This window comes from Oncorhynchus tshawytscha, unplaced genomic scaffold, assembly GCF_018296145.1.
Source record: "Oncorhynchus tshawytscha isolate Ot180627B unplaced genomic scaffold, Otsh_v2.0 Un_contig_12278_pilon_pilon, whole genome shotgun sequence".
Taxonomy (NCBI): Eukaryota; Metazoa; Chordata; class Actinopteri; order Salmoniformes; family Salmonidae; genus Oncorhynchus; species Oncorhynchus tshawytscha.
In genome coordinates, this window is record NW_024608686.1 from 58,075 (window position 1) to 74,611 (window position 16,537).

The 16,537-nt window shown below is 41.2% G+C and overlaps 1 protein-coding gene across 4 annotated transcripts in view; it reads right to left on the reverse strand.

The window, feature by feature from the left end:
• Positions 1-14,133, reverse strand: part of LOC112241256 (zinc finger protein 239) — a 64,622-nt gene extending 50,489 nt beyond the window's left edge. The window contains exons 1-3 of one of the 4 annotated variants that reach the window (XM_042313505.1): positions 13,896-13,998; positions 10,312-10,552; positions 4,851-6,384 (exon numbers count right to left, since the gene is read on the reverse strand). In XM_042313505.1, the coding sequence (XP_042169439.1) occupies positions 5,630-6,384; positions 10,312-10,552; positions 13,896-13,937 (1,038 nt within the window). In that variant the 5' untranslated portion in view covers positions 13,938-13,998 and the 3' untranslated portion in view covers positions 4,851-5,629. The other 3 variants (XR_006081715.1, XM_042313506.1, XM_042313507.1) reach the window with 3 other exon arrangements.
• Positions 14,134-16,537: the final 2,404 nt, after the last annotated feature.

Here is a 16,537-nt window from a genome sequence, read left to right on the forward strand (position 1 = left end):
ACCACCATAGTCCCTGTGCCCATGAACACCAAGGTAACCTGTCTAAATGACTATCGCCCCGTAGCACTCACATCTGTAGGCATAAAATGCTTTCAAATGCTGGTCATGGCTCACACCATCACCCCAGAAACCCTGAACCCCTCCAACTTGTCAACTGCCCCAACAGGGGAATCTCTATTGCACTCAACACTGCCCTTTCGCATCTGGATAAAAGGAAGACCTACGTAAGAATGATGTTCATAAGGAGCTTATCGAGGACCAACGGAAACGGAGGGCTGAACACGCCCCCCAGTCACATTTTACAGGGACATAGTGGAGCAGGTTCGAGAGCATCAAATTCCTCGATGTCCACGTCACTAAGGACCGATCATGGTCCAAACACACCAACAGTCGTGAAGAGGGCACGACAACGCCTTTTCCCCCTCAGGAGGCTGAAAATTTGCGGCATGGGCCCTCAGATCTCTCAAAGGTTCTACAGCTACACCATTGAGAGGATCTTGACTGGCTGCATCACTGTCTAGTATGGCAACTGCTCTGCATGGCGCTACAGAGGGTAGTGCGTAGGGCCCAGTACATCACTGGTGCCGAAGTCCCTGCCATCCAGGAACTCGACACCAGGCGGTTTCAGAGGAAGGCACAAAACAAGGGTCAAACAAGGGCCTTCTGAGTGCCGCAGAGGTCTACGGCACTGTAGTGTTGTAGCATCACTACAGCCTGGGGTTCGATCGAGCTGTGACAGGGAGTCCCGTAGTGCGGCGCACAATTGGCCCAGCGTCGTCCGGGTTACGGGAGGGTTTGGCCGGGTGGGCTTGCCTCATCGAGCTCTAGCCCCTAGTGGCAGGCCGGGCGCCTGCAGACTGACTTCGGTCGTCAGTTGAACTGTGTTTCTCAGACACATTGGTGCAGCTGGCTTCCGGGTTAAGTGAGAGGATGTTAAGAAGCGTGGCTTGGCGGATCATGTTTTGGAGGACACATGACTCGACCTTTGCCTCTCCAGAGCCCGCTGGGGAGACCAGATCGCAATCACGAAATTGGGGAGAAAAGTGGGGGGTAACAATTAGCCCTCCACCCAAAAAAAGTCAAATACTCCAGCCAACCAAGTCATAAACTGCTCTCTCTGCTACCGCAAGGCAAACGGTACTGGAGCGGTAAGTCTGGGACCAAGAGGCTCCTGAAAAGCTTCTACCCACAAGCCATAGGACAGCTTTATAGTTCATCAAATTGCTAACTAGACTATTTACATTGATCCCCTTTATTAGTTATGTCTCAATTACAATGAATTATTTTGCACACACAAACTACACTGACACTCCACACATACAAACACATATTGACTCCACACATGAACACACAGCTGCTACTCGGATTATTATATATCCTGATTGCCTAGTCACTTTTACTCCTACCTACATGTACATACTGTATTGACTCGGTACTGGTACTCCTTGTACATAGACTCGTTGTTTTGATTGTGCTACTTGTACTTTATTTAGAAAATATTTGCCTTAAATTGTATTACTATGCATTGTTGGGAATGGGCTCGTAAGTAAGTATTTCACTGTAAAGTAAATGCGGAAAACATTTCAGTTGAAGGCGTTCAGTTGTTCAACTGACTAGGCATCGCCCTTTCCTTAAAGTCTACCAGTTGTATTTTGCCCATGTGACCAGTAAAATGTGATTTCGCTAGCATAAAACAATTGTATTTCCCATTCACACCATAGTAACAAATATAGATGAGATAGAAACAACTGAATGTGTCTGAAAATTACTACACATGTAGAAAACTGATAAGCATTACATCCAGCTTCAAAACAGAAAAGCAACCGTGAAATTGTCTCTGATGCAACCGCAATGCCTGCACTGAAGTCCGTTGACTCAGAGTGGACGTCGCCATTTTACAAACTGTCACGAGAATTTTCAATTCCAATGATAATAACTGACAATCAATAACTCTGACCAATCCCCGAGATCTGTAAGACCTTGGGTTTAATAATAATTAGTCAAAGACCCAGTTTATGCAAAAATATGGTACAGTTTATTCAGAGAACGTTCTGAAGTCCATTATACCAAGACATCCATTTTATTGCACATACTTCCACACAAACAGTAGGTATCCTACGCACATACTTCCACACAAACAGTAGGTGAGTTTTATCCTTCTCCGTAGTTCTCACCACTGTGTATCACTACCCAGCCGACAGTTCCATTCCCCCGAGATAAGGGAAACCTTGAGAAGTATTCCCTGTGCCCTCATAAATTCCTCAGAGGCCTAGCCAGGTCGGTCCAAACACAGTTTTAATTGTTCTTCGGTATTTTCCTGGGCACACACACACAAGTTCAAATCTTAAACTATGCCTTGCTCAGACAGTCTGTGTTTTTCCACTATACAGATACATTGTTTAACATAATTCCGAATAAAACTACACACATCATCAGATTATAATTTTATGATTCTAATCAATTTCATACACTTAAGGTTTCAGAGTGGAATGATTTTATCATTATCTTTCAACATATACATTATTCTATAACAAGCTAATACCATTTTTTAAAAACACGTAAAACGAACTCAAATGTTAATGGAATCTTTATGAAATCTTGATGAAATAATGTAGATTAATTCACTCAAACTCAGTCGTCTCTAACTATGTGACTTATCACGTCCTTTGCTCGGTTTGACACAAAATCTTTACCAAAGTGATAATACCTTGATGGATTTTCAACCTAGCATGTTATTTCAATATTAGTCAATTGAAACGTGCTATTACATACCTGTAGTAATATATTTGAAACGGACACGAAACCTTTCGTTTTCACAGCACAGATCTAGTGCTTAGTGGTGGGAGTCGATTCCCATTTCTGGGTAAGATTCTGTATTTTTGCATCGGAGGAAACTATTTTCCGTAGTCTATTACTTCGAGAACAAAAACTGTAGCATCTTTCACAGCAAATAAAGAGCGAGCTAGCGAGGGAGAGAGAGAGATATGGGAGGGGCACAGGCAGACAGTCAGAACCATGCATCGGGCTTCTGTCATAAGAGTCAATAAAACGGGGGCAATTTGGAAAAACAAATCTTGTGTGAATCTTCCTCTGGAATAACACACATGCTTGGTTAATAATTACAAAAATAACGTCTCTAGAAACGCCTGTCCGAATAGGGCTATAACATGGCAAAGAACATGTTTATCATCCCATGGGATCTGTCAAAGCCACACACAGCAGAAATATCACTGAAATATTCTAGTTCCTACACAACCTTCTATATTCAAAGTTTTTATGGGTAACATATGTTGACAATCCTAAGGGTGGACTGTTTCAGCATGATATAGATGCAGTTTAATGGGGTTGGAGGGCTGGGGAGAGTTTTGGCGGGAGGGTGTGGTAGAAGTTAGTAGGGATTTGTTGATTTAAATAATTATTTTACAGAAAAAAAATATGCAGACCATAAATGATCTCACACTCCTGCACAGGTGGCAGAATGCACCTTAAACGTTTGTTTGCAGACCCCCATGATATCATCGAAAAAGCCAGCTAGGTAGTTTATGCTTGTGGCTAGAAACTTCAGCGAGAATTTGAAACCTTTTTTTTTGTCTGGAGGGAAAGAGGCATGCAGTGTGCGATGCGTGTTCGGCCTTGCGTCCACAGAGACATGGAGACATCAAGCCATTCATTGGGAGAAAGACGGAGAGGAGGCAGACTCAGGAAGGCTAGAAGATGGCGGAGGGGATGTGTTGTTTGATGGCGTGTCGAGTGGAGACGAGAGAGAAGGAATAAAAGGGGAAACTAGAGAAGTGGTCGTGGAGTAAATCCAAGCCTACTTCTGACTGTTCTTTGGATCCATTTAGATACCTGGGAGATCCGTTTGAAGTCTCCATGGTGATGTGTAGGATCCATTTAGATACCTGGGAGATCCATTTGAAGTCTCCATGGTGATGTGTAGGATCCATCTAGATACCAGGGAGATCCGTTTGAAGTCTCCATGGTGATGTGTAGGATCCATCTAGATACCTGGGAGATCCATTTGAAGTCTCCATGAAAATCATAGATGACTTAATAGGTTTAAGGTTTTTAAACCATTACATATGCATTAGTGAGAATACTGGTGGCTGGCATATTGGCTTGTCCCCATGGTGACGTGTAGAGGTGTAGTGACATGTTTTTCAGAGATCGAAATATACATTTTGAATTTTAAGAAATAAAAAAGAACATTTACAGTATAGAAACCCCAAAAAACAAAGACTGACCAGCACAAATTAATGTAGAACATTTATTTTTCATTAGTAGACCAATTAAGTTCACTACAGTTATCCAAATACATTAATTATCAATGACTAAAATAACAAATCTACAAAATATAAACGCAACGTAAAATGTTGGTCCAATGTTTCATGAAGTTGAAATAAAAGATCCCAGAAATTCAACAAGTTCAAATGAGCCTCACAAAGCTGCATTATATCATGCTGAAACATGAGGTGATGGCGGCGGATGAATGGCACAAAAATTGTGTTTGTTGTCTGTAGTTTATGCCTAACAATACCGTAACCTCACTGCCACCATGGGGCACTCTGTTCACAACATTCACATCAGCAAACCGCTTGCCCACACAACACCATACACATGGTCTGCGGTTGAGGCCGGTTGGAGGTACTGCCAAATTCTCTAAAACAATGTTGGAGGCAGCTTATTGTAGGGAAATTAACATTCAATTATCTGGCAACAGCTCTGGTGGGTATTCCTACAGTCAGCATGCCAATTGCACATTCCCTTAAAACATGAGACATCTGTGGCATTGGGTTGTGTGACAAAACTGCACATTTTAGGCTGTCCTTGTATTGTTCCCAGCACAAGGTTCACCTGTGTAATGATCATGCTGTTTAATCAGCTTCTTGATATGCCACATCTGTCAGATGGATGGATTATATTGGCAAAGAAAAAATGCTAACTAACAGGGATGGAAACAAATTTGAGCACAGAATTTGAGATAAATACCCTTTTTGTGCATATGGAACATTTCTGGTCTTGAAACATGGGACCAACACTTCACATGTTGCCAGGTCGCAGTTGCAAATTAGAACTTGTTCTCAACTAGCCTACCTGGTTAAATAAAGGTGAAATAAAAAATAAAATAAAAACATGTTGCATTTATGTATATTTTTTCAGTGTCGATGTTTCAAAGCCTGTTTATCACTAAACAAAGTTGATTAATAGCAAAAATAATATACCCAAACTAGTGGTGAAAACTGATCATCACCCCATCTCTATCTGATACATGTTTGGTCTACTAACTCATTCCAACAGAAAACTGCAGAAGGAAGCCGTACCACCCAGTCAACCATCACACTGCATTGTTTTAACAAGTGATCCCTCAGAGGGTTTTCAACGCTAAGGGAAAATCCAGGTAATCTCAACATGTTTACAGTAGAATCTAACAAAACACACCAAAACTGACAAGGTGCACACTGATCAGTAAAGAGAGGCTAACATTCTATAACAATCCTTTTCCTCTGCACAGTTCTCTCACAGTGAGAAACAATAAGATTACAGTGTTCTACGCTTTCTTCATTTGATCCAATTCACTGTTACCACTTCTTTTATCAAATGAGAATTAAGTGATGGAGTGACTTTAATCTTAGCTGGTCTGAGAGAACTTCTCTCCTTTATGTATGCGTTGGTGCGTTTTTAAGTTGCTCAATTGAGAGAAACTCGTCCCACAGTCAGAGCAGTGGTAAGGCTTCTCTCCTTTATGTATGCGTTGGTGTCTTCTTAAATTGCTCAATTGAGAGAAACTCGCCCCACAGTCAGAGCAGTAGTGAGGCTTCTCTCCTGTGTGAGTTCTCTGGTGAGATTTTAGCTCAGTTGATGTTTTAAAGCCTTTCCCACAGTCAGAGCAGGAGTAAGGCTTCTCTCCTTTATGTATACGTTGGTGTGTTTTTAAGTTGCCCTGTTGAGAGAAACTCTTTCCACATTCAGAGCAGGAGTAAGGCTTCACTCCTGTATGCATTTGTTGGTGACATTTTAAGGTATCCAATCTGGAGAAACTCTCTCCACAGTCAGAGCAGGAGTAAGGCTTCTCTCCTGTGTGTCTTCGCTGATGAGATTTTAGCTCAGTTGATGTTTTAAAGCATTTACCACAGTCAAAGCAGGAGTAAGGCTTCTCTCCTGTATGTATTCGGTGGTGACATTTTAAGGTATCCAATCGGGAGAATCTCCCCCCACAGTCGGAGCAGGAGTAAGGCTTCTCTCCTGTGTGTATTTTTAGATGTATTTTTAGCTTTGATAGAATTGGGAAAATCTCCTCACAATGTGGGCAGTGGTGAGACCTCTTAGCTCTGTGACCCTCCTGCTGTTGCTCTCTGGATGTAGAGAATGTCTCAACATGGTCCCCTGTGTGAACAACATCAGAACAACCAGTCAGTTTGTGTGACATACATGTCAATCCCAACTCAGTTGTGATATTGATCTTTTTAAAAAATGTTATGAAGCCTTTTTTAAATTAACAGTTTTCAAAGTGTTGAACAGAAACTCAGCCTAAAACCCCAAAGAGCAAGCAATGCAGAAGTGCAGTGGCAAAGGAAAAACTCAGTAACATAGGAAGAAACCTAGAGAGGAATCAGGTTCTGAGGGGTGGCCAGTCCTCTTCTGGCTGTACCAGGTGACATATGTATTCATATGTGACCGACCGGCTCGATCTAATGTAGCAACATTTGAAATTGTTTTTTTTTTACATTGGATAAAAGTAGAGACTCAGAGCTGGAAAATTGTATATCATACACTACAGTTGAGGAACAATAGGGAAAGTAATTCTGTTTTAAAAGTTGACAAACTTGCAACCTCACTTTTGAGAAAATGGCCTTTGAATGTTTTGGTACACCTACTGCAGACCTCTTTGTCTACACCCATTCAGTATTGTTCACACCCTGTGCTGTTGGCAACAATTTACACTTTTACGGACAAGGCCATATTCAATGGCTGTTGAGCGTTCGTAAATTCATTTATTCTGCGCTCTTGCACACTCGGACGAGAGTGCGCTGAAATCTGAGTAGATAGCCAGAGCGAATGTACCAGCTACGTCTATCAATAGTTGTTGTAGTGACATAAACATTCTACTGAAATGGTTACTTGCAAAGTGGAGTCTTTTGTTAAGACATGTAGCTAGCTAGCTAAACAATGAACCATAGTCACAACTCTTGCTGTTAGTAACCTGCGTGAATCTGCTGGTAGCTAACAAACCAGGTTCAATATTAGCCAGCTAACATTAGGCTATAACTAGCAACGCAAATTTCTCTGAGATATGAATAATATTACTACACAGATCATAACGTTAGCTAGCTGACCGAACAGCAGTAGTCAAGCACCCAAGCTAACGTTAGCCAGCTAGCTAACAGTTCACTAACACTTTAACTTGAAATTAAAACGACTTTGACAAAATTAGAAACGTCTAATATCTGAAAATGTAGCTAGCTAGACTATCTTACCCATCCGTATACATGGATGGATGCTTCTCCCTCTCTCACTGATGTCATCATTACCCTTAGTTTGAAGATGTAATCCAGAGACAGGTGTTTTCCTTACCTATCATACTCTAATTCCACTGATTTCAAAACTCGGTCCTCCAGAAAGTGGGGAGTTACACTACGAAATATATATTCTTTAAAGCCGCATTAGACAGGATTACCTACACGTACTGACCAGCTCAAATAGACAGAAGTGGTATATGGCAGACCAATCTCAACTAATCTCTAGGCATGTCCAGCCCACTCATTATCTCAGCCAATGATGGCTAGCTGAAAGGTTGCTGGCTTTATCTGTGGCTAAACCAACTAGGCTCAGAATTGTTTTAGTTTATTTGTATTTACAGATGGCATACAAGTTTGTTATTAAGGCACATGAAAGTTCACCTTCCAAAAGGCATTTCTGACAAAAAAACACATTTTGATTTTAAAAAAAAGTTTGCGTTCAAATAGCTCTACTGTGAAGTAGTGACGTGTGACATACACCTAGTTTTCTGAAACTAGTCACATATCAGGTGTGGCCAGTCCTCTTCTGGCTGCACTGGGTGACATATGTATTCGTATCAGTAGGCTGTTTAATACAAAAGGGGAATAAAACTATTCTAAAAGTGGGTAAGTCAGGGTCAATTTCATTTAAATTCCAGTCAATTCACAAAGAAAACCAAATTCCAATTCCAAATTTTCCTAATTTAAAAGCATTGCAGAGAATTGTAATTTCAGTCTATTTTCTGAAGTATCTGGTATTGACCCCAACCCTGGTAACAGTGGAAGTCAAGAAGGGACAAAAGGAGTGAATGTTATGAGCCATATCATCCTCCACTCACTATTACAAGGGTTAGTAACTACACAGACTCATTTCATATCATCCTCCACTCACTATCACAAGGGTTAGTAACTACACAGACTCATTTCATATAATCCTCCACTCACTATCACAAGGGTTAGTAACTACACAGACAAATTTCATATCATCATCCACTCACGATCACAAGGGTTAGTAACTACACAGACAAATTTCATATCATCATCCACTCACTATCACAAGGGTTAGTAACTACACAGACTCATTTCATATCATCCTCCACTCAGTATCATAAGGGTTATTAACTACACAGACTAATTTCATATAACTTTTTAAAAAAGTGGCATTTTGACTATTTCCCTTCTTTAGTCTCCTCTCTAAGCACTCAAGATCGCTTAAGATGTGTGATGTCTGAATTACAAAATTCAACCAAGCAACAGGCTGGGTCACAATTTATAGAGGAACTTATGAAAATAACGTAGCAGTGCATTCAGAAAGTATTCAGACCCCTTCAATTTTTCCACATTTTGTTACGTTACAGCCTTATTCTAAAATCAATTAAATATTTTTCCCTCAACAATCTACACACAAAACCCCATAATGACAACACAAAAACAGGTTTTTTGAAAATGTTTGCAAAAGTATTCAAAATAAAAAACAGAAATACCATATCTACATAAGTAATTCAGACACTTTGCTATGAGACTCGAAGTTGAGCTCAGGTGCATCCTGTTTCCATTGATCATCCTTGAGATGTTTCTACAACTTGATTGGAGTCCACCTGTGGTAAATTAAATTGATTGGACATCATTTGGAAAGGCACACACACCTGTCTATATAAGGTCCCACAGTTGACAGTGCATGTCAGAGCAAAAACCATGGGGTCAAAGGAATTGTCCGTAGATCTCCAAGCCAGGTTTGTGTTGAGGTACAGATCTGGGGAAGTGTACCAAAAAAATGTCTGCAGCATTGAAGGTCCCCAAGAACACACTGGCTTCCAACATTCTTAAATATAATTAGTTTTGAAACATCAAGACTCTGGCCGCCCAGCCAAACTTAGCAATCGGGAGAGAAGGGTCTTGGTCAGGGAGGTGATCAAAGAACCTGATAATCACTCTGACAAAGCTCCTGAGTTCTTCTGTGGAGGTGGAAGAACCGTCAAAAGGTACAACAATCTCTGCAGCAATCATCTTTGCAGCACTCCACCAATCAGGGATTTATGGTAGAGTTTCCAGACGGAAGCCACTCAGTAAAAGACACATGACAGCCATCTTGGAGTTTGCAAAAAGGCACCAAAAAGACGAAGATCACGAGAAAGAAGATTCTCTGGTCTGATTAAATAAAGTTTGAACTCTTTGGCCTGAATGCCAAGCATCACATCTGGAGGAAACCAGGCACCGCTCATCACCTGGCCAATACCATCTCTACGGTAAAGCATGGTGGTGGCAGGGACTGGGAGACGAGTCAGGATTGAGGGAAAGATGATTGGAGCAAAGAACATTGAGATACTTGATAAAAACCTGCTCCAGAGCACTCAGGACCTCAGACTGAGGTGAAGTTCCACCTTCCAACAGGACAACAACACTAAGCACACAGCCAAGATAATGCAGGAGTGGCTTTGGGATGTCTCTGAATGTCCTTGAGTGGCCCAGCCAGAGGCCCGGACTTGAACCCAATCGAACATCTCTGGAGAGACCTGAAAATAGCTGTGCAGCGACACTCCTCATCCAACCTGACAGAGAATGGATGGGAGAAACTCCCCAAATACAGGTGTGCCAAGCTTCATACCCAAGAAGAGGCTGTAATCGCTGCCAAAGGGGCTTCAACATTACATTTGCAAACATTTTAAAAACCTGACATTTGACATGTGGTAATGTGTGTGTTGATGGATTAAATTGTAGTTCTCATCAATTTCAGAATAAGGAAGTAACAAAATGTGAAAAAAGTCAAGGGGTCTGAAAACTTTCCGGATGCACTGTAGATAGAACCTGCTGTTACCATGACTAACAGATGTACCAATCTCCTCCTCCTCTTCTTCATCTTTAATGATGACATTCAGCTCCAGTGTTTGACTGCAGTCTTCCAGATTCACTGATGCCATCTCTGGATCCTGCAGTGCAAACTGGGCTCCACTGTCACAATCAGGACCCAGTGACTGTAGGTTCAGACTCGGTGTTGAAGGAAAGAAGCAGGCTGGGTTTGTCCTCACTGTTGACGTTAACGGCCTCTTAATCTGAGCCTGTAGTTATGTAGACAAAAGGACACAAAAGTTAGTTAGTTCTGGCACTTTCTTTATTCTGTGAAAATATATTCTCTTTTTTCTTGTTCAATTATCTAATTTCAGAAGATCAGGTAGCTAATCCTTGACAAAACATTCATTCACATTGGACACAAAGTACACATTTTAAATTGCACAACATAAGTGCACTTAATCTACATTAGATTTCCTAAATTCACATAAATGCATAAAACAATTTAGTACAAGATTGCAGTATGATTTAGGCAGTACTATGTACAATTTTTATGAATAACCTTGTATTCCCTGTATTACTTCACTCACAAAAACCTATTTTATTTCCCATTCACACAATAGTAAGAATTATCAGTGTCTGAATATTAGTACACATGTAAAGAACTGATAATCATTACATTCAGCTTCAAAACTGTAGAGCAACTGAAATGTTCTCTCTCTGATGAGGCACTACCTGCACTGAAGTCTGTTGATGCAGACCTCCTATGGTATCATGGAGGTCCACAAACAAACATTTAAGGTGCATGTCTGTCTAATTCTGTACTAAGAAAATAAACCAAGAAATACCTATTAACTTCTACCACACCCTCCCCTTCCCCCAAAAAACACTCCCACACCCCCTAATAAACTATATCAATAGATCCCTTTCTGTGTTTTCAAACATTGGGGTTTATATCATGCTGAGACAATCCACCCCCAGGTTATCCAGCTTATCAAAAACCATACCGACAGTAACATCTGTTACCCCCAACAACTCTGCTGCAGTTTACAAGATAACTTTCAACCTGGTATTTCTGCTTTACACAATCCAAGCTGTTGATAAGCTTACAATGAAAGCTATGAAGTACATATTATTCACTATTAAAGTATCCTTTGTCACAGTGCATTTATGGACGCAAGATTTCTGAACAGGCCTCGAAACCATGTCAGGAATAGTAGAAAGACCAGTTCTGACAGTAGGTCCTCTTACTACAGGACCAACCATGGAAGCTCCATCAGTCTGACAGTAGGTCCTCTTACTACGGGACCAGCCATGGAAGCTCCATCAGTCTGACAGTAGGTCCTCTTACTACGGGACCAGCCATGGAAGCTCCATCAGTCTGACAGTAGGTCCTCTTACTACGGGACCAACTATGGAAGCTCCATCAGTCTGCACTGTAGTTCCACCAGTCTGTCTTACAGCCTCTGCATATGATACATCATGACAGATTCTATATATCTGACTATATATCTGAGCATCTCTCTGCACCTGGAATCCACCAAATGCTGCTCTGTGTCCTCCGCACAATTGCTCCAACATTCACCGTAATCATGTTCCCCACCACACTTGGCACATCTTTCCACTCAACAGCTACATGTCCCATTCTTTGGCATTTAAAAACACTGTGAATATTCACTGTTGCTGCTCCAGACTCAACTGTTCTGCCTGCTGTCATGGAACCCTGACCTGTTCAACAGACATGCTACCTGTCCCAGATCTGCTGTTTTCAACTCCCTAGAGACAGCAGGAGCGATAGAGATACTCTCAATGATTGACTATGAAAAGCCAACTGACATTTACTCCTGAGGTGCTGACCTGTTGCACCCTCGACAACCACTGTGATTATTATTATTTGACCCTGCTGGTCATCTATGAACATTGGGACATCTTGGCCATGTTCTGTTATAATCTCCACCCAGCACAGCCAGAAGAGGACTGGCCACCCCTCATAGCCTGGTTCCTCTCAAAGTGTCTTCCTAGGTTCTGGCCTTTCTAGGGAGTTTTTCCTAGCCACTGTGCTTCTACACCTGCATTGCTTGCTGTTTGGGATTTTATGCTGCGTTTCTGTACAGCACTTTGTGACATCAGCTGATGTAAGAAGGGCTTTATAAATAAATTTGATTGGTTGATTGATGAGGCTGCGTCAAATTCTCTGACATTGAAGCTAAGGAATCATATTCTGTACTTTTCCAGACAAAACCTTCTAACACCTCAACAGCACTGATAAGCTTTCACTTCTTTAACCCTCTTTCCTACTGATCAACCTTTAGGCTTCAACCACTGTCTCCCTTCACATGTTCTTTAACAATATCATCCATGGACATAGATATTGGGACCTCAGAGATTATTACTCCCTTCAATGTAGCATCAGCTCCAGGGTCATGGCTTCTGAGCTTTGTCCCATTATGATTTTCCATTTGATGAATCTTCCCTTGCTGAACCTGACCAGCACAAGATATTAACAATCTACCATGGACACGGATCCTGCCCAGCTGAACTTCACCTCTCTTTATGGCCTTGGTTAATCAGATAGGGTGTAAATGAGGCCCTGTGGTCTCCTCAAACACCATCCCAACTTTCCACTGTGACACATTATTACTCTAGTTCCCTACCTTGGGCCTCTAGTTTCTATACTACATGCGCCACTGCTTCCAGTATCATTATCTCTGTTCTTCCTGTCTTTCCACTACAGACCATTCACATACTAGGCCCTCATCCTCCCACTCCATATCATCAGAACTGTCCCCCACATTGATCGCATTCCAGCACAGCTGTTGCTTCTCAAACTCTCTCCATTTCCATTGTTTCAGGGGTGTCAAACTCATTCCATTGAGGGCCGAGTCTCAGCGGGTTTAATTTTTTCCTTTCAATTAAAACTTAGACAATCAGATGAGGGAGTTCCTCACTAATTAGTGACCTTAATTCATTAATCAAGTACAAGGGTGGAGCGAAAACCCGCAGACACTTGGTCCTCCATGGAATGAGTTTGATACGTGCACCGATTCATCCGCATTAATCGACGCCATTCCATGCAGTTGGCCTCTCTCTCCAAATGGTGAAGGATAACTTCAGTTAGCTTCCCTCTATTTTGACACTCCATCACGCAGCCTCATGTCGCCATTTCACCACGAGCAAACTCCTAGAAAGACGACCAAAACCGTTGCCGCCATTTGACTTGCCTCGTCCGAACCATCCTGATCTCGCGAGCTTACATTAACGAAACAGTGTATGTAAACTCGCGAGAACAGGATGGTTCGGACAAGGCTATTTACCAGCTCATAAGCAACATTTTACACAAAACCAAGAACATGTAAAAACGAACTTAAATAAATGGAATCTTTATGAAATGACTTTGACGAAATTATGTACATACACTCAGATAAACCCAAAGTCTAGCTATGTGACTTGTAAAATCGTTTTTAATCACGTTCTTCACTCACTCGATTTGACCCCAAAATAACACATACAATTAAAACCTTTACCAAACGTGATAATACCTTGACGGATTTGTTACCTAACATAATATACATTCTTTCGACATTAGAAAGTTTAAAACGTGCCATTACATACCTGTAATAATACATTTGAAACGGACACAACCACTATTGACATAACAGTGAAACGTGATTTGTTACTTAGCGTGTTATATATTCTCTCGACATTAGAAGGTTTAAACATGCTATTACATACCTACAATGATACATTTGAAACGGACACAACCACTATCGACTTCACAACACAGTTCTGTCGTTTTCTACCCGGAACTTCCTGTTCCCAACTATGACAGTGCAACAGCGTCATCTTCTTCTCTGGTATACTGACGTTTACACAATATAACGTGTCTGCCGCCACCTACTGTAAGGTTAGTAAACTGTAGAAATAAATACATGTCCATTGTGGAAACAACGACATCAAAACAAAATACAAAAATACAAATATAGATAAATAAAAACTTCCCACTCCTTCAGTCACAGTCCTATTCAAATCACATCCCTACACAGTCTCGTGGGCCTCGTAGGGAGGAACATCTTCAGTCAGTATTCCCTGCAATCAGTGGTGTAAAGTACTTAAGTATATTGTGTTTACTGACACCGGTCGTATTCAAGGGGTGTTGGGCGTTCGTTTTTCGTCAATTATTCTGTCCTCTGGCACTCAGACCAGAGTGCTCTGATAGAGTATTTAGCCAGAGCGAATTTAGGAACGCGCGCTGTGTCTGTGTTGGAGTGTGCCCCTGACTATCCGTACATTTAAACTACAAGAAAATCGTGCTGTCTATTTTGCCTAATGTAATGAATTTGAAATTATTTATACTTTTACCTTTGATACTTAAGTATATTTTAGCAATTGCATTTACTTTTGATACTTATTTCATCTTTTCATCTTTTGAAAGGACTCAAGTATTTTTACTTTAACTCATACGACAATTGGGTACTTTTTACACCACTGCCTGCAATGCTTTCAATATGAATTCCTGAACTCCCATAAACCTTTCAGCCGCACATACAATTTATCTCTACAATTGGTATCCGTCAACTGGTAAACGACATTATGAATCTCAACAGACTGCTGGCCATCCACTGCCATAGCTTCCTCAGCACCAATCGCTCTTTAAACTATTTCCCGCGCCTCCCAGTAGGAGAACTACTGTACAGTTTCTTGATGTGGATGTTCCCTGAATAATAAAAATGGATACATGCCATTGGTCAGTTTCGGTGTTATGAAACTGATGGAGACTATTTGTTAAAAAAATGTTTTATAAATATTTATTTATTTAACTAGGCACAAAGCATATATAACAGGTTAGGATAATTAAAGTGGCAGGTTAGGACAATTAAAGTGGAGGTTAGGAGACTGAGGTTAAGGTTAGGAAAAGGGTGAGGGTTAGGGATTTGTTTACCATGCAGGTTAGGATAACGAACATGGCAGGTTATGATAATTAACGTGGTTAGGAGACTGAGAATAAGGTTAGGAAAAGGGTTAAGGTTAGGCTAGCTACAATTCAACAGTTCTCAACAACTGTTGTCCCCAACGCAAAAGAAACGGCCACGGGCCAAATTGCGGTCTGCAATTACACCCTTCTCGGATCAAGGGGCCAGGCTTCCAGTCTATAAGCATGCTTTCCACTGTGCTCAGAGGGCATTTTCGGTACTGCAGTTCAGCTGAAGCACGGCCCAATTCCCATTGACGGCCCCATAGCGAAGTAAATTTATTTTTTAAACAAGACAAATTACTCATCAAATTTGGAAACAAAACATCCATTGAATTATTCAAGTAATTGCCTTAGTCATTTTTTTCCCATCACTCACAGCCAAAGGTTAACCATTTTAGATTCATGATGTGAGGTGGGTGAGACTATGCCACATGCAGATGCTGAAGGGAAAACACACCTCTTGATCTGCGTGTTTATAATGTAGGTCAAGGAGCAGCCTCGTCTCATAGACTAGATGTAACATAGTAAATATAAATCCGGGACTCTCAAAATAGTGTGATATGTTACATTATGGTTCCATAAGACAGAAGGTTACTTAATAAATGGAATTTGGTGGTGCTGTACTGTAACAGCGAGCTGAGCCAGTTGAAAGTATTGACAACAGGGACATATTGTTGGTGACTGTGTGCTCCTTCATTAGTTTTGTGTTTTTTATTATTTTATTTCTGGTACCCTCCTACCTGAGAGGCATGAGGCCTGTGTGGCGTTGCACTGTTAAAATCATCCCAGTGTGGAGATGAAACACCTGTGTGTTGCAAAGCCACATGCTCTGTCCTCTCTGCTCTACCTAGGGGTTTCAATGTGGGTAATACAGAGATGATACTAATTCAGAGAGAACCACGACTCTACCTAGGTGTTTTAATGTGGGTAATACAGAGATAATACTCATACCGAGATAACCACTGCTCTACCTAGGTGTTTTAATGTGGTTCATACTAATACAGAGATAATACTAATAGAGATAACCACTAATCTACCTAGGTGACTTAATGTGGATAATACTAATACAGAGATAACCATTAATAACCATAAATGATTGGACATGATTGGAAAAGGAACACACCTGTCTATATAAAGTCCCACAGTTGACAGTGTAAGTCAGAGCAAAAACCAAGCAATGAGGTCAAAGAAATTGTCAGTCGAGGTCCGAGACGGGTTTGTGGCGAGGCACAGATCTGGGGAAGAGTAGAAAAACATCTCTCCAATCTCTGTTGGCTGGGCT